This window comes from Balaenoptera musculus, chromosome 2, assembly GCF_009873245.2.
Source record: "Balaenoptera musculus isolate JJ_BM4_2016_0621 chromosome 2, mBalMus1.pri.v3, whole genome shotgun sequence".
NCBI lineage: Eukaryota > Metazoa > Chordata > Mammalia > Artiodactyla > Balaenopteridae > Balaenoptera > Balaenoptera musculus.
The window spans coordinates 41,206,649-41,228,959 of record NC_045786.1 but is presented as its reverse complement, the minus strand read 5'-3'; the positions used below and the strand labels follow the sequence as shown (position 1 = coordinate 41,228,959).

Genomic DNA, 22,311 nt, shown 5'->3' with positions numbered 1-22,311 from the left:
TGCCTTAGATTATACAATGTATTTATTTCTCTCTTTTACCCATCACAATCTTTGAGTTGATCTGCTTTTGGAGATTTTTTGGCTTCATCCCTGATTTTATGCTCTCTAATGTATTAATTTGGGAGAAATTTACCTCCTATTTCTTTGTCTCCAGTATGTCATCAGGAACTCAGAAGTCTTATTTCTAATACATTCTTATATTTAGTACCATGTTCTAAAGGGGGTGCCAGGGTGCTTATTGTGGAGAGAACCATAGTACCTGAGTATATCTATGGGAGGGTGAAAGAAAAGAGTACTCAGAAAGAATGGGATATCCATTTCCTTCAAAAAGTGATAGAAACAGTGATCAGTTAAGGAGGTGGGCTGACTGATTTGTGGGTCCGAACATCATCACTTAGAAAGTGATCTCCAAACTATTTTGATAAGATATACTAATCCATGTACTTTTAATATAGAATTGTTCATAATTTTAAAAAATCAATTATACACGCCTTACTATACTAACATATTATGCATACTAGAAAACATGCAGAAAGTTTAGAGGTTTAAGTCATGGGGAAAAGATGAAAGAAATAATTTTAAATTTAAATCTTTAAATTTTAAATGTAAAATTGTTATATATTTTTTTTACTATTGGTAACTTGGGGCATCCTATACCCTTAAGGTTTACCATGAAAAATATAGTTGTAAATTGCCTTTTGGCTAATTTTGAAAAATTGTGGTTAACTTCTCCGATCTAATTAGATAATTTTTACACAAATAAGAATTCTTGAGAAAGAGCTAATATTAAGGTAGGAGGTAGGCCATGTCAATTCTTTCATTTTCTCGGTCATTTTTGTTTAAAATGTAATATTATCATCCATTTTCTCAGTCATTTTTGTTTAAAATGTAATATTATTATCAATCTCTGAATTCCAAGCAGAATTTAGAAAAAACTAATTATCTATATTGCAGGGTTTAGTTTAATTTAGATAATATAATCTGTAAATCCACTAGAGAAGGCTTCTGCAAGTTTAAATACCTTGCCAGAAGCTAAAATCTAAAGAATGAGAGAGATGGTAAGCTATTCTCATCCCTCCCTCAGGAAGCCTACTGTACAGCAATCGATACTAAACTACCTGACATATGAAAACCATAGATATAAAATGTAATGTATTTTTCATATTCCAGCCCTGGAAAACAACAGAGAAGAAAGGATAAGACTGCTATAATGTAATCTAGCTTGTTTTATAATTATTCATCATAGCAGCTTGACTTGGACAGCATAAGGGCAGCGTTGTCCATCCCCATATTAAATCTTAGACAACTTTCTTTCTTCCTTATTAGATCATAATAAATTTAAAGAGAAATTCTAATGTCTTCTCCCTGTGTTCAGTAGATCTGACCTTCTTGCCCCTCCCCTGGGGTACCTCCTCCCCCCCATCCCACCCCCTCGCCCACCCACCTGGCAGATCCCTAAGCCAGAAAATCAAAAGGAATCCTCCAGAGGGAAGAACAGAAATGGGCAGGCTTATTTTTCCATGCCTCTTGTAAAAGTAAGCAAGGACTGTTTTAGCTTCTGCTTTATTTACTTCCCTGTGGTCTGCTTCTCCCTCTAATGTACACAGCCTCACACCTTTTTGAATTTTCTTCCAGCTCTGGTCTAAAGTAATTTTGGTGCTGAAGGGCAGAGGGAGGGAAGCTGCATGCTCAGAGTGGCCATGTAATACATAACAGCCGATCTCTTCTGACATTTATCTCTGCTCGTGAGAGGAGATGGAACAGTTCACTCATGAAGATGAATGTCATACAAGAGCTCTGCCATCATGCATCCTTCCCAGGGATCTCAGGAGAGAGATTTGGTGCTATACAGAATATTAGAAACTCTGCAGACACAGGGCAGCCTGGTGACTTGACTGCCCTGCCTTATTAGATCCTGTTAAGTGAGATGATGCTCCCATGTTAAACAGAGCCATCGTCATTATAAGGTTATCAAATTCACTCTCTATCTTGGCATTTGCTTCTTTCATGCGCACACAGAATAAAAAAACTTCCCAAAGATAAAATTTTAAAAAATGACTTCTCAGCATATTTTAACGTACAAATGGAAGAAGACTGAGTCCATAACCATGCATTTGTGTACTTTGCTCCTTGCTTCATTGAAAGCTTTATGATTTTAAAAGTGCAGACCCTTCCAAGGATAAATTGTTCAGGGAATGGAAAAGCAAAGGGGAGCCTTTTAACTGTGGAATGAATGGCTGATCTATCCATATCATCTTTGACCCAACATGCATCTAGGATCTGGCATATTTGAGAGCACACTTGATTTTCACCAGGCTTCTTCTCCACCTAGAAGAGCAGATCAAGGAGAGAAAGTTTCTGGAGTGAAACTTCTACCACTCATTAATGATGTGGCCTTGGGGCAAATTATTCCAGCCTCTCTCAACTTCAGATTCCTCATCAGTAAAAGGGGATAATAATGGTATCTACTTGATAAATCTGTGCTGAGGATGAAGTGAAATGAGATAAAGCACATGGAAATCTTACAACAGTGTCTGGTGCATAGTGGATGTTCAGTGAATGTTAGCAATTACTAGTAATTAGTAAAAGCTTCTTAGTGGCATCAAATACCAGTGACATGAAGAATCATAGTGGTATGAATAATTTTCTTACTAGCTCTCATCTGGATTATTTTACATTCCTTCTGTTATTTTAGACTTCAGGTTTATAGGTATCCCTGATTTATGAAAACCAAAACTTCAAATTCTTATTTGCTGAATTAAACCAAAAGACCTCTTGTCCTTTTATCCATTCCTATGAGACAGGTGATAAAATGAAAAAAAATCTTGTTTTTGGGGTAAGCCCACACCTAGGGTTGAATCCTGTTTATTGCGCTTGCTGTGTGGAGTTCCTCAAGACACTTAACATCTCAATTTTCCCAGTCTGTAGAGTGTGCATAATAATACCTTGAAAGGATATAATTAGGATTAGAGATAAGATATGCCAAGTATTCTAATCATTACTTCTAGAGTCTTAGGTCCATTTATTCTACAGGCCTTAGCTGAACAGCTGCTAAGTCCAGGTACTATGCCAAGCTTGAAGATACACAGGCAAATAAGCATAATCCCTGCCATAAAGCATGGGCAGTGAGGGAGAGGCACAATATGATAAGAATTATGTAAAGGGCGGATATTGGGGAAGGCTTCCTGAAAGGGGAAACACTTGTGTTGAGTCTTGAAGGAGGAAGAAGAGTTGGCTAAATGAGGAAGAAGGAAAGCATTTCCATACAAAGGAAGAACATGGGAACCACTTGAAATATAAAGGATGAATGTTACTGCCTTGCAAACATCCCTCAGTATGTTCATATCATAATTGGGAAAACAAAAAGAACTTGATAGGATCTCACTTTATCATGGACAGATCTAATTGTAGCAAGTCAAGTGTTTCACTTTGGAGATTTATGGAACACTTCACTTTGAAGAAGGTGATCTTGGGAAAGTTTAAAGGTTTCTGAAGAGGAAAGCTTTGCTAGAGGTGGAGTCATCTCCGGGACTCTCCTACTACAATGCGGCCACCAGGAGACTCCAGTGGGGAAGCCTGATGTTTGCTTTAGTTTCACCTACAGCGTAGACCCTGGATTAGGGTTGCAAATGAATCTCCTTTAGCTGAAACTCATCCTCAATGAGGTGATTTTCATTTTTCTTAAATTCCAGCCATCAGCAACCATCCTGAAGAGGGCTGGATTATTAGTGGGGAGCTTTTAGTCTTGCCCACGACAATCTTGCCCATGAAGCTACAGCAAGGGTGTGTGTACAACAGGTGTGTGTGTGTGTGTGTGTGTGTGTGTGTGTTGGGAGGGTGAGGAAGTAGATTTTATAGCCCAAACTACCATTCTAAACTTTCCTTACATCACTAGAACCTTGGCCCACAGAAACTCAAAAGCTAAAAATTATTCTGTTATATTTCTCTCTCCATTTCACTGTAGCTGTTCCCTGCCTGGAGTCCAGTTTTGGTCTGAATGGTGGAAAGAGCCTAGGGATGGGAATTTCATATTCTTATTTTTACTCTCTCTCTTATTCTCTCTGGTGGCTGGTGGGGTAGCATAGGATTTGCTTAGGATGAATGTGCCTGTGATGTGACTTCAGTGTACTTAGTACAGTGGGAAGCCTAAAAACAAGCAAGGCTCATGTCAGATGAGACCACCCCCACTGGCCTCGGGGGCATCTTATTAATCTTGAGGAAAGATGCAGGCTCTGTCTCCACTGCATGTAGGTGAAAAACTTGGGGATGGCAAGGCACTAGATGTATGTTTCCACCTGCCTTTACCTTTATGAATATACATGTGTGGCATGTGTGTTTTCACACTCATGCATGTGAAGCTCTATTCCACATTCTGATTGGTTGTCAAAATGTTGACAATTTGACCAAAATGTTGGCTGACTCATTTCACTTAGAAGAGAGGTGTAATTGACTAGGTTCAGCTAGGTGTAAACTGAATGTGTGCTTGCAGTGGAGCCTTGAAATCAGAGTGAATAAAGGTAGAGCATATGTGGTTTGCATGCTTTCTGAGTTACCATCTGCTTCTTTACATACTTGCTAATAATGAGAGCCTTAGCTCCGGAGAAATTATAGAACTTTGGGGAAATCTGGAGAAAATAGACTCAATTAGGTAGCAAGATCCAGATGGCACCATGGGTAAAGATGCCTTTTTGGGGACTTCCCTGGTGATCCAGTGGTTAAGACTCTGCTTCCACTGAAGCGGGCGCAGGTTCAGTCCCTGGTCAGGGAACTAATATCCTGCATGCAGAGCAGTGCGGTCAAGGAAAAACAAAAAGAAAGTTGGCTTTTTGAAGTTTCTAGTCCTGTAGTCACAAAGGATATGGGTCCTATTAATAGGATGCTGAAAAGCTGGTACATCGTTGGGGATTTCCTTCTTTCTCTAGGATGACCGAGGATCCAAGGTGCCATGTTGGCAGAAGCTGATGCAAGAGAAGTGTATAGCCTGATAGGTCATAGTCCGTGGAACTACCAATTTCCCTTACTCCCATTCTTAGTTTTATGAATATTGAAAAAACCACAAAACCAGACAGTAGATTTTCTATTTCTTCCTTTTTGCTCACTTGATCTTTTTTTGCTTTGGTGGGAGGTGTCATGAAGGTAGCAAAAAAGGCAGAAAAGAATAATCCATATTTTTTATATTTGCAAGAACGCACAGAATAATTATCTGCTGTTTCTTCCCTCTCCCCACCCTTTCCCCCAATGAAACCCCAAAGCACAACGGACAAGAAAGCCAGCGTTGTAAATGTTCAAAGGTGGAATTACATCTTTTGGTGTCCCGGTGTATTTTGCATTGTAATGCAGCCTTGATGATAACATTTCTCAGGAAAGCCTGCACAGCTGTCTCAGCATCAAGAGGCAAGGAGGGAGCGTTAACTGGCAGCATATGGGGAAAATATTGCTTGGAATGTACTTCTGGGTGCAAATTACTTTGATACTGTTCTCTGAAGTGTCAACATTGGTTCTTCACCTTTGACAAAGGAAAATGTGCATTCTCAAGCTGTAAGAAGCTGAACCACATTTGGGGTGACAAACGTTTTCCTTTGGGAAGAAAGTATTGTGTAGTGGAAAGAACAAAGGCCTTGCAGGCAGATCTGGGTTTGAGTCCTGTATTGGCCACTTACTAGCCTTTTGACCTTTGACAAATGGATTTTTCTAAGCTTTTGTTCTTTCATCCACACAATGGGTTGTTACAGTGATAACAAGATAACATACATTGTGTTGAGTTGGAACTCTGTATAGAGTAGTGCTTGCTAATAAACCATCTGGCAGGCAGAAAGGAAAGGAGAAGGCAGACTCTGTGTTATCTGGAGAGAGGCAGAGGTTGAGGAACCCAGATTTGGGTAATAAAATATAAGTCTATAATAAAATCCCAGGAAGAACAGAACAATTCACATTTTCCTCTGTTTTCTGGTTCAGTGACTCTATAGCCTTCATTTTCAGACACAGCAAGGAAAGGCCTATGGCATAGATGCCACAATTAGGAGACAGATGGATTAGCCTAGATGTTGCTGATTTGGGCTCATGACCTGGCAGTAAGCTCACTTCTCTATTTCTCCGTTTTCTAAATTTTGCTCACCAAATGTTTCACGTGAAGGACGTCTTGCTAGTATATAACACTAAAGGTTTATGGCATCTCGAACCCTAAATGACTGTTTTCCCCACCTTTCCCTCATTCTCTTCTCTTCTCCTTTCTCTTGTAGGAATCATTATCGCCAGAGCGCAGCCATCACAGGGGCAGAGTCTGGGAAGTGCTATTACACCCTCACCTTTGCCGTCACCTTCCCGCATGCCGAGGATGTCTGCTACCTGGCCTACCACTATCCCTACACCTACACCGCCCTCATGGTAACTTCCTCTCTACAGCCTTATGGCGGCCCAACTGAAGGGGCTCTTTGAGGTTTTCCTGGAAACATTCAGGAGACCCTGTCATCCTGGTGGGGACTTCAGCCTTCCAAGGGAGCCAGGGTTTGTTGTCACTAACTTGGTGGCTTTCTATTTGTCCCTTTTCCTTCCTTGGACAGAATTTGAGGCTGAGGTCATGACCAGTGACATTCTGGAGGCCCCAGTGGCATCTAGTGCTCTTCGTCTGCAGGTTGAGTGTGGGAGGTGGAGGGCAGGGGGACATTTCTTAGGGGCTGTATCTTTTAAAAGCCCTCAAATTAAGCAAGGAGAAATGAGATTAGAATGAGATCATTCAGTCGAAATGGGGTAAAACCATGCAGGTCAGCTGAGATGCAGATTTAAAGGACATGGGCTCATTGAGAGGAGTGAAGCAGAGGGTGAGGAGGTGAAGCTTGGAAAAACTCCCTGAGTTAACCTTACAGCTGCTTCCCCATTTCCAGTGGTTCCCACGGCCATGGGCTGGAGGCTGCTAGAAGGATCCAGGGCAGACAAGAAGGGTGGAACAATAAAGCACTGAATCACTGCAAATGTGGGTCACAATCTTTTTATGAGAGGAGGGTAGTGTCAACCTGTCCAAACTCGAAGTCAGCATTCCAATGTCCTATCAGGCCCTGCACAGGGCTCATTTGACCCATCTGAGCAAACTGCTTAAACCATCCAGTTTCCTGTCCTTTGAAAAAGTTGGCAAACCATCCCTTTCCCCTAGCTATTTCATGGATATCCTGAGGATTAATGAGCTAAAGTATCTCTTATAAAGTACTTTCACCCTCTGCATTAATGCAAAATGTTATTAGCATATTTATAATAATATGTGTATAAGCAAACGGATATATCACTTAGCCTGAAGGATGAGCATTTTCATTGCAAGTCTGTGATAAGGAGTTGGAAAAGATGATAACCAAGAACATCTTTCCCCTCAGAAGGAATGTTCAAGTATAAATACAATTTTTTCTCCATTGAGAAGGCATACCTTAAACCACTTGGCTAACTGCTTCATAAAAGTACATCTGCCCTTCTCTCCATATGTTGGTTTGCCTAAAGAGAGATTTTTTTTTTTTTTACTATTTCCCAGATTGCAAAAGATGTACGACTAGTATTATTTGCGTATGGTACTTAGAGATCTCAAGAACTTAATCCAAGAAATGTGCATCACAAGCTTTGCTATAACAAGGCATGTTTGTTTTAAAACATGCTCATTGCCTTTAGGGACTTACAACAGGCAAGATTCATGATCCCCTTCAACAGCTGTTCTCATTGTCTTGCCTGTGAAACCCTGCACATGAAAACTCTACTGGGGAAGGGGATTCCTTTCTGAATGCGGGTTTGCCTTTTCCATCTGGAGAATGATCCATGGTTCCAGGACACTATTCTTTACCCTTGTTAGAATATCTTTGACGTCCTGGAGATTCTCAGTGGCAATTAGTATAAAAGTTTAGAATACAAAGGGGCTTGGGGAATTGTCTAATTCACCTTTATCATTTATAGATGCAAAAACTGAAGCCTAGAAATCTCACATTTAGCTAGTGGCCAAGCAGGGAACAGAGTACTGGCCTTTGACATCTATTCCTGTCTGAATAGAAAGTCTGAAACTCCTTCAGCCGGCCTTGACTGCATCTGGCTTATTACTTTGAATTTCAGACTTTGAATCAGCTTGTAGGCACTTAGCAAGGACCCATCAAAGCATCTTGGAATAAAAATGGGATCATGTTTAGGGAACAACACCCTTCTCACCTGAACCACATCCATAGCACCCAGAGTTATAGGCGAAAATCTTGGGTTGACGACTTGAACTCAACCATTGGAGGTTGTATAATCACACAACCTGATGATTATATGCACCTATAAAAGTGGGCTGCCATTGCAGTAACTACTGTATGTCATAGCTTTTGTCTTTGGGACCACTTAGTACTCTTGTCAGACTAAAGCACAAGGTCTAAAGTTTACAATCAACAAATAGTTTAGGAGCCACTGAGGTCAAGTTGGGGATAATTTCATATTGAGGGGGGACAAAAATTCAAGAAAAGAAGACCCCACCATCACTTGATCTCAATGAGAGGAAGAGAGAGGTCTTGTTCATTGATGCTTATTGGCTTGTTACTTTGCCTATTGACTGAACCTCTTCCCACTAGGAAGAGGAGAGTTAATGAGAAAGAGAGACAGGAAAAGGGTAGCTTTTCATTTCTTTTAAATGAGTAGAACAGAATAAGAAAGACGATTTGTTACTTGAAGTAAAAAATGTATATACTCAATTTTAGGTTTTACATTTCCAATAATGCATGGGCTTTGTCTTCTCCAGGTTTAAGACAATAATTGACTCTGTGACTTCTCTTAAAAAACTCTTCCTCCCATCACGGACAAAATAAGTACATTCTGTAATGCACACTAGTCATTTTTATTTTTGGACATGTCCTAAGGAGAAACAGTTTTCTTCCAACAGATCAGTGATAAATGTGAATGATACCCCAAGGGCAGAATTAACTGGATGTTACTTGAGGGTTATGCTGAGGGGTGGAAAATATATTTCTATGTGGAATTCACAATTTTGTAAATCACTTATAATATGGATTACACTTACTAATTATAGACATTTTTATAGCAGAGGACATGTATTTTGGAGGTTTTTCAACATGAATATAATTTTACAACCTTAAAAGTTTTATTATTCTCTTGTAATAAAAGAATTAGTATTTGGATCTTTCAAATTGATATCTTCCAGATGCTTGCCAGGAACTCTGTTGGATAATTGTCCAAATTATAGTATTAAAATAAAGCTGAAAGAAAGAAATACAATATTATTGTAATTATGAAGCAAGCAAAAGGAGTTCTATTTAATCATCCATCTCAAGGTATCAATAATTGCAAAGATTGTTAAAGTGTTGTTAGAATATTTGTTAAAGTATTTGGATTATGTTCTGGATTGCCCCTAGGTAGCCAGGAGTATTGGTTGAAAATGGTGCCCCAAGAGAGTTTCTGATGGACATTTTAGAGAGTAAGAAAATGGGATCTCACTGAGAACTTATAACTACATGAGTTGGCAAGAGATGAGAAAAGTGTTCAGAAGTAGTATACATGTGTTGGGAGAGCTTAAGGCTTTTGAAGGGTAGAGTAGGGTTTTCACCAGATGCATATACCCACTGTGGTAGATGCTCCCAGCATCATCTTTAGAGATAAAATGGAGTGTACTGTGGGGAGAGTGAGGGAGGGGAGGGGGAGAGAGGGAGAGAAAAAGAAAGAATTGAGAATTAGAATGCCATATTCACAATCTCTTATAAAGGGCTCACGTTTAAAATGTGTCAAGTAGGAAATATCGACTTACATGTGGTAGATCGAAGATGCAATGAGCAAGTCATAAATCAGTGCTGTCACTTAATCAATAGACAGACACCTATCTTTGCATGGGCCAAAAGAAAGGACAGGCACCAGTAAAGGGTCCTGATGTTGAGGACTTGAACACAAAGAGCCATTCTGGAGGAGCTGAGGTGTGTGTGGATGGTGAAGTCACTGACCACAGGGACCCCTGAATTCCAGGGTTTTGAGCACAGTGTAAGAACAAGTTTTGGAGTCAGGCCTGGATTTGGGTCTAAGCTCTGTGTTGTCTTGCAGTGTAATCATGGGCAAGCTATTTAACTTCTCTCAGCCTCAGTTTTCACATCTGTAAAATTGGAACCATTGAAGTGGTTATTCTATGGGTTATCAAGATTACATGACTTGATACATAGCAAGTGTTAGCCAAGTGCCTACAACTAGTAAACAATATTAGGTGGTGACCATTAGAACGTTTATTCTCTCTTTTTTTAAAATTAATTTATTTTTATTAATTAATTTATTTTTTTGCCTGCATTGGGTCTTTGTTGCTGCACACGGGCTTTCTCTAGTTGTGGTGAGCGGGGGTTACTCTTCATTGTGGTGCACGGGCTTCTCATTGCGGTAGCTTCTCTTGTTGCAGAGCACGGGCTCTAAGCATGCGGGCTTCAGTAGTTGTGGCTTGCAGGCTCTAGAGTGCAGGCTCAGTAGTTGTGGTGCACGGGCTTAGTTGCTCCGCGACATGTGGGATCTTCCCGGACCAGGGATCAAACCCATGTCCCCTGCACTGGCAGGTGGATTATTAACCACTGCACAACCAGGGAAGTCCCTATTCTCTTTTTTATGATGATGTGTGATTATTTTCTCTGTTGGACTGATTGGAAGATACCCATTCCACAATTCATAATAAAATTAAAATTATGTAAAAAAAAATTCCAATAAAGGACCAAAAAGAAATAAATACAAAATCTACTGATGGTTTTCTTAGGGTGGTTGATTGTAATTATTTTTTCTTTACTCTCTTTTCCAAATCATCAGCAATATAACTTGGTTTATTTTTAATGGAAAAAGGGTATTAAAGTCACTAATCAGCAAATCTGTGAGTACACATCTAGAGACTAATCACTTCTCTCAGTCTCAAAGTCAATCTGTATAACTTAGGGAGAATGGTATTGGCAGACTGGGGCAGTTTGAGAAAGCTCATTAGAACCTGCTTACAGCATGTTCTCTTGCTTTCTATTTAGCTTAAAGGTGTCATTTGTTCTTGTGATGAGAAGCCTTCGATTCTCTGATGAGTGTATTTAAGTGACAACTGAGAACTAGGCAGTACCAAATAAAATAGGCCATCTCCTTAGGGGTGAGCTTTCTTCTGAATTAGGGGGGACAGGGAGTGTAGCAGTTTAGGGGATAACAATGAGAAATGAACGATTTTTGAGTGTATAGTGCTTCTTACTTTATCAGTAGCCACCAGCAGGGTAACCTGCTGAGGTCAAGTGAAGCCTTTTATGGAAGTTTTAAGGGAGTAACTGATAAAGCTGAAGGGGCAGAAGACTCCTGCCGAGAGGCACCACTGAGGCTGCAGGCTAAGTTATCAGCCGGATGTCTTTCATGGGTAGGTAGGATTTTCTTTTAAGACAGCCTCTCTGGGGGTTTCCATAATTGTCTTGAACTCATTCCCATTTTTATAAAGAAACCAACCCTTGTGGCTTCTGCAGGGCTGTTATTACGGTTGGTTGTTGGCACACACATTCAGAAGCCCTGCTTCTCTCATCAGTGATCCCAACAATATCCAATTAGACATGGCCTTGCTGGACCTGAGATGGGGGCGTTCACCTAAATATCATCTTCAGGAGAACAATACAAAGCCATTTTCTCAAAAGGCAAACCAACAGAAGTTTATAATTGGTTTACTTCTGGAAGTTGTCTGTGTGACTGGAACTAGAATAATGCACTAAGCACAGAGGTGTTATGTATTTGGTGGCAGGTGGAATGATCAAAGGGACAGAGATTTCATTAAGGGGCACAAGGAGATGGCTGCATGAACAATTACAGAAAATGGGCTTAAGCTAAAAGACATTAGGCATTTGTTGAATTGTAATATTAGTAATCATGAAAAATGTCATAATAAAAATTAACAAAGAACTCATAGGAGAAGAAAACTTTCAAACTTTGCTTCCTCCAGCATTGCCCGTTAACGTGACAGTGTTTTAAAGCAGTGGTCCCCAACCTTTTTGGCGCCAGGGACCAGTTTCTTGGAAAACAATTTTTCAATGGACTAGGGGTGGGAAGGATGGTTTTGGGATGATCCAAGTGCATTACATTTATTGTGCACTTTATTTCTATTATTATTACATTGTAATATATAATGAAATAATTATACAACTCACCACAATGCTGACAGGAGGCGGAGCTCAGGCTGTAATGCAAGCGACGGGGAGATGTTTTAATACAGATGAAGCTTCGCTGGCTCGCCCTGCCGCTCACCTCCTGCTGTGTGGCCCAGTTCCTAATAGGCCACAGACCTGTAGCGGTCCATGGCCCTGGGGTTGGGGACCCCCGTTTTAAAGGACAATGTACGTGGGCAAAAGAGGTTTTTTCTTTTTTTTTTTTTTTTTTTTTTACTTTTTTCTTTTGTATCTAATTGTGTTTGATGACTTCTACAGACAAAACTGCTTCCAAGCCTCCTGCCCTTCTCTGATTGATAGAATCTAGATTTTATTTTTTTTCAAGATTTGGCAAGAAGAGCTATGGCCTGTTTGTAACTTTTGTGACATCACAGAATGATGGCCAGTACTTTTCTGGAGAAGGGTCTCTATCTCTCCCCCATCTCCCCCACATCTTGTAGCCATAATAAAATGTGAAACAAATAGCTTTGATGGCAAGAACAAAACAAACAAACAAAACAAAACAAAAACCCTCAATTCAGCAGACAGTGTTTCCCAAAGCGTATTCTACAGCACTCCACGATCCTGAGATCTTTAGAGAAAAAGGGTTGAAGAGTCACATAAATTCTTGAAACACTGTTTGCTAGTTTTTCTTCTAAGAGTTCAAAATGTGTATTGGCATGTTAAAGAATCTGAACAATTCTGCAGCCATGAAAATGTTTTCATTTTCTTTAATTCACCATATCCCAGGTGCCTTGGCTATGAATCTCTACCCCTCTATACCCCAGCACTTCATAACATCCTGAAGGTTACATTTTGGGAAATGATTCAGGAAAGGGTATTGATTTCCTAGTTTGGGGGCCTGGAATCTTGATAGTAATTGTGAGGCAGAGTCTACTCAGTTCAGATTTCAATAATTAATATTGGGAGCAATTTTCACCCAGAAATGTATGAAAGTGATTAAAATAATTCATTTACGATCACAGTGTATCATCTAAATCCAGGGCGATCTTGACTCTTTATGAGGGTGCTGGAATTTCCTTTTACCGGCGTGGCTGAGACGGGACGACATTCAGATGGGATCATTTTCATTCTTGTCCTGTGCCTTTTCTCCTGGGATGCCAGATGGACACTTCTTCTATTAGGGCTTTAATTACACTGATCTAATATTTATTTTCTTTTTAATATATGAATTTCTTTCATGAGCTTCTTTTAGGAGGATGTTTTTCTATTCCTTAATGGTTTTATTTTCCCTGTTTTTAAAACCATTTTTACTTAAGTCTAATTTCATTCAATTATTGTCAGAAAATGTGGCTTGTACAATATCTGCTTTTTAAAAAACTTTTAGTGAATACTTTTTCATAGTCCTGCATATGATTAATTTTTGTTATAGTTCCCTGCATGTTTAAGAAAAAAATAAAGGTTGCTCTCTGTAAAGACAGCTTGACATATGTCTATAAAAAACAATATTGTTCAAATACTCTATATCATTTTTTTTTTGCAATTTATTTATTCAAGACTGAGGTACTGGTTTAAAGCCTCCCACTCTTAGTACAATTATTTCCCTTTCTGCCATTTTTGTGTTGTACATTTCAATTCTGTGTTATTTGATTCTTAAGATTTATGAGTTTTTTATGTTCATTGTGAATTGTGCCCTTTATCAAAATAAGATTTTTAAATCCCATTTAATGCACTTGGTCTTGAATATGACTTTGTCATATATCACTATTGCCAGGCCCGCTTTAATTTATGTTTGCTTAACCATTTAGTTTCAATATTTCTCTTTTAAAATATTTTAGTGGAGGCAAACAGAACAAGAAGATAATTTAGGAGTGTTTATCATACACATCATGGGTCTTTTTTTTATTCTCTTTGAAAGTTCCTTTTATATACAATAGGCAGTGGGATTTCAAAAAAACTAATCTGAAAGTTTTTGTCATTTAATAAGGCTGTTTAACCTGTTTATACTCAAGACAATTTTTGGTGTTACTTCTGTCATTTTGATGCTTCACTGCTTTTCTTTCTTTTTTTCTCTCCCCCTTCCCCCATTCCTCCCTTCTTGCCTTCCTTTCTTCCTTCCTTCCTTCCTTCCTTCCCTCTCTCTCTCTCTTTCTTTCTTTCTCTTTTATGCAACATGGAGTGACCATATTTTCTTTGATTTTTTTTTTTCCTACAGTGTTTATAATTCTACTAGTGTTTCCCTTTTAGTTCTTAAAAAAAATTTGAACCTACATTTCTTCATCAAAAATAACAGCTAAAATTGAGTGTTTCCTGTATGACAGGCACTTCTCATACACAATAAACCGCTAAATTATAGCAATCATTGAATGACATAGGTAATGACATTTTATATACATTTTAAAGATGAGAAAACTGAGTTACAAAGAGGTTAAGTACAGAATTTACATGACTCTTCTAGAATCTACAACCAAACTTTGAACCCAGGCAGTCTGACTCAAGAGCCTGCCCTCTTAGTCATCTCGCTATTCTGCCTTTCCATTTTCAAGAATTAAATAATATTATGTTCATGTAAGTTGAAAAGTTAATATTTTGTTTTACTTTATTCCTCACTTACACATTTCTTTTTACTTTTGTTTTAGAACCAGATGATGAGATTAACATTTGATAATATGTGTTTTCTCCCTAAAAAATTATTTTTTATGTTTGTATTATGTAGTAACTGTGTTATCCAATAGTCATTTAGGCAAACCTTGTTTAACTGAACTGTCCTTTGATATCATTCTTTAGTTTGATTTGGGGCAGCTGAAATTTGTCTTCAAGTTATTACTGTCAATAAAGATAAGATGATATGTTTCCTGAGCTCTTGCACAGCTGAGCATGTATGAGCAGAAACTCATGAGCAAAACCTTGGCTGGTTATAGGTTTACTCGATTATAATCCTCTGTACATTCAAACTCTAAGCAGGGCCTTTGTGTTTGTGTGTACACCATTAGTGAGCCTCATTGTCTCCCCAGGGGTGTGAGACTACCACCCAATCTCTAGTGCTGGTGCATCACAACAATGCGTGGCATTCATTAGCACTTGACAAACAATCAGAAGACTGAAGTACAAAGGTTTGGTCGGATAAATGGGCCTTAGCTGAATCTCATCTTGAACCTGGGGTAGCCATGATCCTTCTAATTCCTTTTCTTAGTATTGTGTCAAATGCTGGCTCCAAGAAATACCACCAGAACAACCTGTTTCTAACACAAACCTAAGTGTATTGCGTACCTGGGTGTGTTAGATAGAATAATGCCCACCGCCCACCCCAAGATGTTCATATTCTAATCCCTATAACCTGTGAGGATGTTACTTTATGTGGCACAAAGGACTTTGCAGATGTGATTAAGTTAAGCCTCTTGAGATGGGGAGATTATGTTGAACTATTAGACTGGGTCCAATGTAATCACAAGGGTCCTTAACCATGAATGAGTGAGACAGAAAAGTCAGAGTCAGAGAAGGAGATTTGACCATGGAAGCCGGGGTAGGAATGATGCGATTGCTGGCTTTGAATGTGGAGGAAGACACCATGGGATAAGGAAAGCAGCTGACCTCCAGAAGCTGGAAAAGGCAAGGAAATGAATTACCTTCTAGAGCCTCCAGAAGGAGCGCAGTCCTGCCAACACCTTGATTTTTGCACAGTAAAACCCATTTTGGACTTTTGACCTCTGGAACTGTAATACAATAAACTCATGTTGTCTTCATCCACCAAATTTGTGGTAATTTATTACAGAAGTGATAGGAAACTAATATATTTGATAAGGGAGAATGTGACAGAGTCTTGATAGTGTCTCAAAGGGGGAAGGGCAAAGCTGGGGTATTTATTAAGACTTTAAAGTTTTGTTAAGGTCAGGTATTTTAATGTAGGGGCTTGATTAGCATTGGGTAAAGATCATGATATAATGGTTAAAGATTGGTGGACACTGTAAGGCAAGAATCTTGAGGAGAGGAGTTCAAAGGGTCTTGGATCAAGTCATTGATACTTTCTATTGAAGAGTTGATGAGATATTCCTGAAAAATAATAAATTTATGAAAAATAAATTTATTTGTAATTTCTATTTTCCTGGGCAAGAGTTTCCTAGGACATTAAACTTATGTTGATGCAGACAGGGAATAATAAATTCATATTAATCTAGGAAACAGGCTGTGTGGAGGCAGATGATTTGGGGTCTCAGTTGTAAGGAGGATATGATTCAGGGTCAAATTTTCAGGTATCCCTGAAGCTATAGGAAAGGCCACAGAATCATCGGGTAATCTTTTCTTTCCTTGGAACTTTTTCTTTTTCCTTGTAAGTCAAATGTTTCAATAGAGTACAAGTAGATTTTAGTCTCTTCCTACCCAGATGCTAAGATTTTTACTTAACTTAGGAAATTCTTTCTCTTATTTCCCAGTGTATTGGTTTTCTATTGCTGCGGTAACAAATTATCACAAATTTGGTAGCTTAAACAATTAAAAAAATTAACTTACAGCTCTTTTGGTGAGAAGTTCAACATGGATAAAAATCTCTGGGCAAAAATCAAGGTATTGGGGCTGTGTTCCTTCTGGAGGATGGTGGAGGAGAATCTATTTCCTTGCCTTTTCCAGCTTTTAGAGGACACCACATTCCTCAACTTTTTACCCCTTTACCCCCCAGCATGGCAGGCTGAGTCCTTTGCATGTGGTTCTGGTCCTTTGTGGCTGGGGAAAGTTCTCTGCTTTTAAGTACTTTTGATTAGATTGGCCCCAACTGGTTAATGCAGGATAATCCCCCCACCTCAAATAGACCTCAGTCTTAAACATATCTGTGAAGTCCCTTTTGCCATGTAAGGTAACATATTGACAGAGTCTGAAGATTAGGGCATGGACATCTTTGGGGGAGCCATTATTCTGCCTAGCACCTCTGTAGTAAATCTTTTTCACATGTAAACACTTCCTCTACCTTTTGAAAGCATTACTCCATTTTTCATAAAATATATTATGAATCTTTTATAAATATTTTCATAGGCATCATGTTTGTTTCATTTGTCTAGCAGACATGTTATTTGTTAAATAACAAGGTGGGCAGTTTTTCCTCGGCCCTCTTAATACCTATTTGAATGTGTTAATATCTATTTGATCTTTAGCTGGAAGGACGATTGTGTGCACTGACGTTCTTGTGTTGGAGAAGGACCGCTTCCCTTTCACTGGTTACTGAAGTCACCGTGTCCCTATTGTTAGGGTATGCAGTGTGGTTGGGAGGCAATCTCTTAACGTCTTTATGACTAATTCCACTGTTTGGGTTATTGAAAGTATCTTCAGAGGTCTTAAAGATTGTTGACCAAGAACCCTATTTTCAATGGTTACCCCATTTTTGTATCTTTCTGCATTTTAAATGAGTGTTTAAATGGGAAGGTAGGGTAGGGGAAATCAGTTGCTACCAGTTAGTGGTTCTCTTCACTTAGCATTCTCCCTGGATCAGTTGCTTTCTATTTTCCTTCAATATGCTCCCAACTCTCCTTATATTGCTTGATTCTAAAGTAATCTGCACGGCTGAAGCTCTGTCTCATGTTCCCGAGTGTCCTGCATGTACTCTGTCTTCATGGTAGCAGCATTCTTTACATGCAACTGTCATGGGAAGAATGTTGTATGCCCCTGCTCTTTTGCTTTCAGTGCAACTTGAAAACAGATATTCTACTGTGCAGACATAGGCAGGCATGATGCTTCCTGTTCAGCCTCATTGAACTTCTTCCAGGGAGTAGGAAGAGCACCCCTTTTAAATCACTTAATGCCCAGTGTCAGGCAGATTAGGTTAACAAAAATACTTCTAAACTATACGGAGTTAGATGAATATAAGCTATGTTGCTGCTTTCACCTATTGTTATTCTCAAAAATCTTAATATACACTTCTGTTTCATCTCTGCTCCAGACTCACCTTGATGTTCTGGAAAAAAGCGTGAACCCCAAGCAGGTCTACTTCCATCAGGAGATTCTCTGCCAGACGCTAGGAGGGAATTCATGTCCATTGGTGACCATCACTGCCATGCCCGAGTCTAACAGTGCTGACCACCTGGAGCAGCTCCGTGAGTAAACGGCAGACCCTCTTCTTTGAAGATTTGGTGGTGAAGGTGGGGGTCCTCAGAGTCTTGGAAACACTCTGTCCCTTTGAGATCAGAAGCTCCATAAAATGTTGGGGACTGGTCTACCTTTATAGAAACCCAACTCTTCTTGATATGACAAAAGGGTAAATATTCATATTGCTCTGTTGTCAAAGGGAGAAAACAATAAATTGCAAATTGTCAGAAAGATGAAATGACTTGTTGGAATTGAGAGCAGTTTACAAGTGACAGTCACTTCTCCTAAAACAGAACCAAGACTGGAAAATGAATCACATTTTGTGACTTCTAATCCAGGGACTTTTCTCACCATGCTCACTCCCGTTATACTACACTCACGGTCAGTCAAGGTTAGGAAAGGAAGGAAATTGAGTGTTGGAGCACTGGCTGAAGAATTCCCTTGATGACCTGGATTACAGTTTGGATCAGAATAGCTGACAGTGTGGAGGAGGCTCTAGCCAAGAACTATAAAACCAAACCAAAACACACAGGCATACACACACACACACAGACGCACTCTCACAGACACACAAATGCCCATTTAATATTAGAGTCCTGAGCACAAATGTGATTTGCTTGTAACCAACCAGCTTTTTCTTTTTTTTTAAACGTCTTTATTGGAGTATAATTGCTTTACAATGTTGTGTTAGTTTCTGCTGTATAACAAAGTGAATCAGCTATATGTATACATATATCACCATATACCTTCCCACTTGCATCTCACCCCACCCTCCCTATCCCACCCCTCTAGGTGGTCCCAAAGCATGGAGCTGATCTCCCTGTGCTATGCAGCTGGTTCCCACTAGCTATCTATTTTACATTTCATAGTATATATATGACAATGCTACTCTCTCACTTTGTCCCAGCTTACCCTTCCCCCTCCCCATGTCCTCAAGTCCATTCTCTACATCTATGTCTTTATTCCTGTCCTGCCCCTAGGTTCATCAGAACCATGTTTTTGTTTTTGTTTTTGTTTTTGTTTTAGATTCCAGATATATGTGTTAGCATACGGTACTTGTTTTTGTCTTTCTGGCTTACTTCACTCTGCATGACAGACTCTCGGTCCACCCACCTCACTACAAATAGTTCAATTTCGTTTCTTTTTATGGATGAGTAATATTCCATTGTATATATGTACCACATCTTCTTTATCCATTCATATGTTGATGGACACTTAGGTTGCTTCCATGTCCTGGCTATTGTAAATAGTGCTGCAATGAACATTGTGGTATATGTCTCTTTTTGAATTATGGTTTTCTCAGGGTATATACCCACTAGTGGGATTGCTGGATCATATGGTAGTTCTATTTTTAGTTTTTTAAGGAACCTCCATACTGTTCTCCATAGTGGCTGTATCAATTTACATTCCTACCAACAGTGCAAGAGGGTTCCCTTTTCTCCACACCCTCTCCAGCATTTATTGTTTGTAGATTTTTTCATGATGACCATTCTGACCGGTGTGAGGTGATACCTCATTGTAGTTTTGATTTGCATTTCTCTAATGATTAGTGATGTTGAGCATCCTTTCATGTGTTTGTTGGCAATCTGTATATCTTCTTTGGAGAAATGTCTATTTAGGGCTTCTGCCCACTTTTGGATTGGCTTGTTTGCTTTTTGATATTGAGCTGCATGAGCTCCTTATATATTTTGAAGATTAATCCTTTGTCAGTTGCTTCGTTTGCAAATATTTTCTCCCATTCTGAGGGTTGTCTTTTCATCTTGTTTATGGTTTCCTTTGCTGTGCAAAAACTTTTAAGTTTCATTAGGTCCCATTTGTTTATTTTTGTCTTTATTTCAATTTCTCTAGGAGGAGGGTCAAAAAGGATCTTGCTGTGATTTATGTCACACAGTGTTCTACCTATGTAATCCTCTAAGAGTTTTATAGTGTCTGGCCTTACTTTTAGGTCTTTAATCCATTTTGAGTTTATTTTTGTATCCGTGTTAGGGAGTGTTCTAATTTCATTCTTTTACACGTAGCTGTCCAGTTTTCCCAACACCAGTTATTGAAGAGGCTGTCTTTTGTCCATTGTATATTCTTGCCTCCTTTATCAAAGGTAAGATGACCATATGTGTGTAGGTTTATCTCTGGGATTTCTATCCTGTTCCATTGATCTATATTTCTGTTTTTGTGCCAGTACCATACTGTCTTGATACCTGTAGCTTTGTAGTATAGTCTGAAGTCAGGGAGCCTGATTCCACCAGCTCCGTTGTTCTTTCTCAAGATTGCTTTGGCTATTCAGAGTCTTTTGTGTTTCCATACAAACTGTGAAATTTTTTGTTCTAGTTCTGTGAAAAATGCCATTGGTAATTTGATAGGGATTGCATTGAATCTGTGGATTGCTTTGTGTAATATAGTCATTTTCACAATGTTGATTCTTCCAATCCAAGAACATGGTATATCTCTCCATCTGTTTGTATCGTCTTTAATTTCTTTCATCAGTGTCTTATAGTTTTCTGCATACAGGTCTTTTTTCTCCTTAGGTAGGTTTATTCCTAGGTATTTTATTCTTTTTGTTGCAATGGTAAATGGGAGTGTTTCCTTAATTTCTCTGTCAGATTTTTCATCATTAGTGTATAGGGATGCGAGAGATTTCTGTGCATTTATTTTGTATCCTGCTACTTTACCAAATTCATTGATTAGCTCTAGTAGTTTTCTGGTAACATCTTTAGGATTCTTTATGTATAGTGTCATGTCATCTGCAAACAGTGACAATTTTACTTCTTCTTTTCCAATTTGGATTCCTTTTATTTCTTTTTCTTCTCTGATTGCTGTGGCTATAACTTCCAAAACTAGTTGAATAATAGTGGTGAGAATGGGCAACCTTGTCTTGTTCCTGATTGTAGAGGAAATGGTTTCAGTTTTTCACAATTGAGAACAATGTTGGCTGTGGGATTGTCATATATGGCCTGTATTATTTTGAGGTAGGTTCCCTCTATGCCTACTTTCTGGAGAGTTTTTATCATAAATAGGTGTTGAATTTTGTCAAAAGCTTTTTCTGCATCTATTGAGATGATCACATGGTTGTTATCCTTCAGTATATTAATATGGTGTATCACATTGATTGATTTGCATATTGAAGAATCCTTGCGTTCCTGGGATAAATCCCACTTGATCATGGTGTATGATCCTTTTAATGTGCTGTTGGATTCTATTTGCTAGTATTTTGTTGAGGATTTTTACATCTATATTCATCAGTGATATTGGCCTGTAGTTTTCTTTTTTGTGATATCTTTGTCTCGTTTTGGTGTCAGTGTGATGGTGGCCTCATAGATGAGTTTGGGGTGTTCCTCCCTCTGCTATATTTTGGAAGAGTTTGTGAAGGATAGATGTTAACTCTTCTCTCAATGTTTCACAGAATTTGCCTGTTAAGCCTCTGGACCTGGTCTTTTGTTTGTTGGAAAATTTTTAATCACAGTTTCCATTTCACTGCTTGTAATTGATCTATTTATCTTTTCTATTTCTTCCTGGTTCAGTCGGAAGGTTGTGCTTTTCTAAGAATTTGTCCATTTGTTGCAGGTTGTCCATTTTATTGGCATATAGTTGCTTGTAGTAATCTCTCATGATCCTTTGTATTTCTGCAGTGTCAGTTTTTACTTCTCCTTTTTCATTTCTAGTTCTGTTGATTTGAGTCTTCTCCCTCTTTTTCTTGATGAGTCTGACTAATGGTTTATCAATTTTGTTTATCTTCTCAAAGAAGCAGCTTTTTGGATTTATGGAACTTTGCTGTTGTTTCCTTCATTTCTTATTTATTTCTGATCTGATCTTTATGATTTCTTTCCTTCTGCTAACTTTGAGGTTGTTTTGTTCTTTCTCTAATTGCTTTAGGTATAAGGTTAGACTGTTAATTTCAGAGTTTTCTTGTTTCCTGAGGTAGGATTGTATTGCTCTAAACTTCCCTCTTAGAACTGCTTTTTCTGCATCCCATAGGTTTTGGGTTGTCATGTTTTCATTGTCATTTGTTTCTTGGCCTTTTTTGATTTCCTCTTTGATTTCTTCAATAATCTCTTGGTTAATAAGTAGCATATTGTTTAGCCTCCATGTGTCTGTATTTTTTACAGATTTTTTCCTGGAATTGATATCTAGTCTCATAGTGTTGTGTTTGGAAAAGATA

The 22,311-nt window shown here is 38.8% G+C and overlaps 1 protein-coding gene across 1 annotated transcript in view; it reads left to right on the top strand.

Moving 5' to 3' along the window:
- Window positions 1-22,311, top strand: part of AGBL1 (ATP/GTP binding protein like 1) — a 503,271-nt gene that overhangs the window by 122,209 nt on the left and 358,751 nt on the right. The window contains 2 exon segments of the mRNA XM_036843717.1: window positions 6,240-6,384; window positions 18,013-18,166. Coding sequence (XP_036699612.1) covers window positions 6,240-6,384; window positions 18,013-18,166 — 299 coding nt within the window.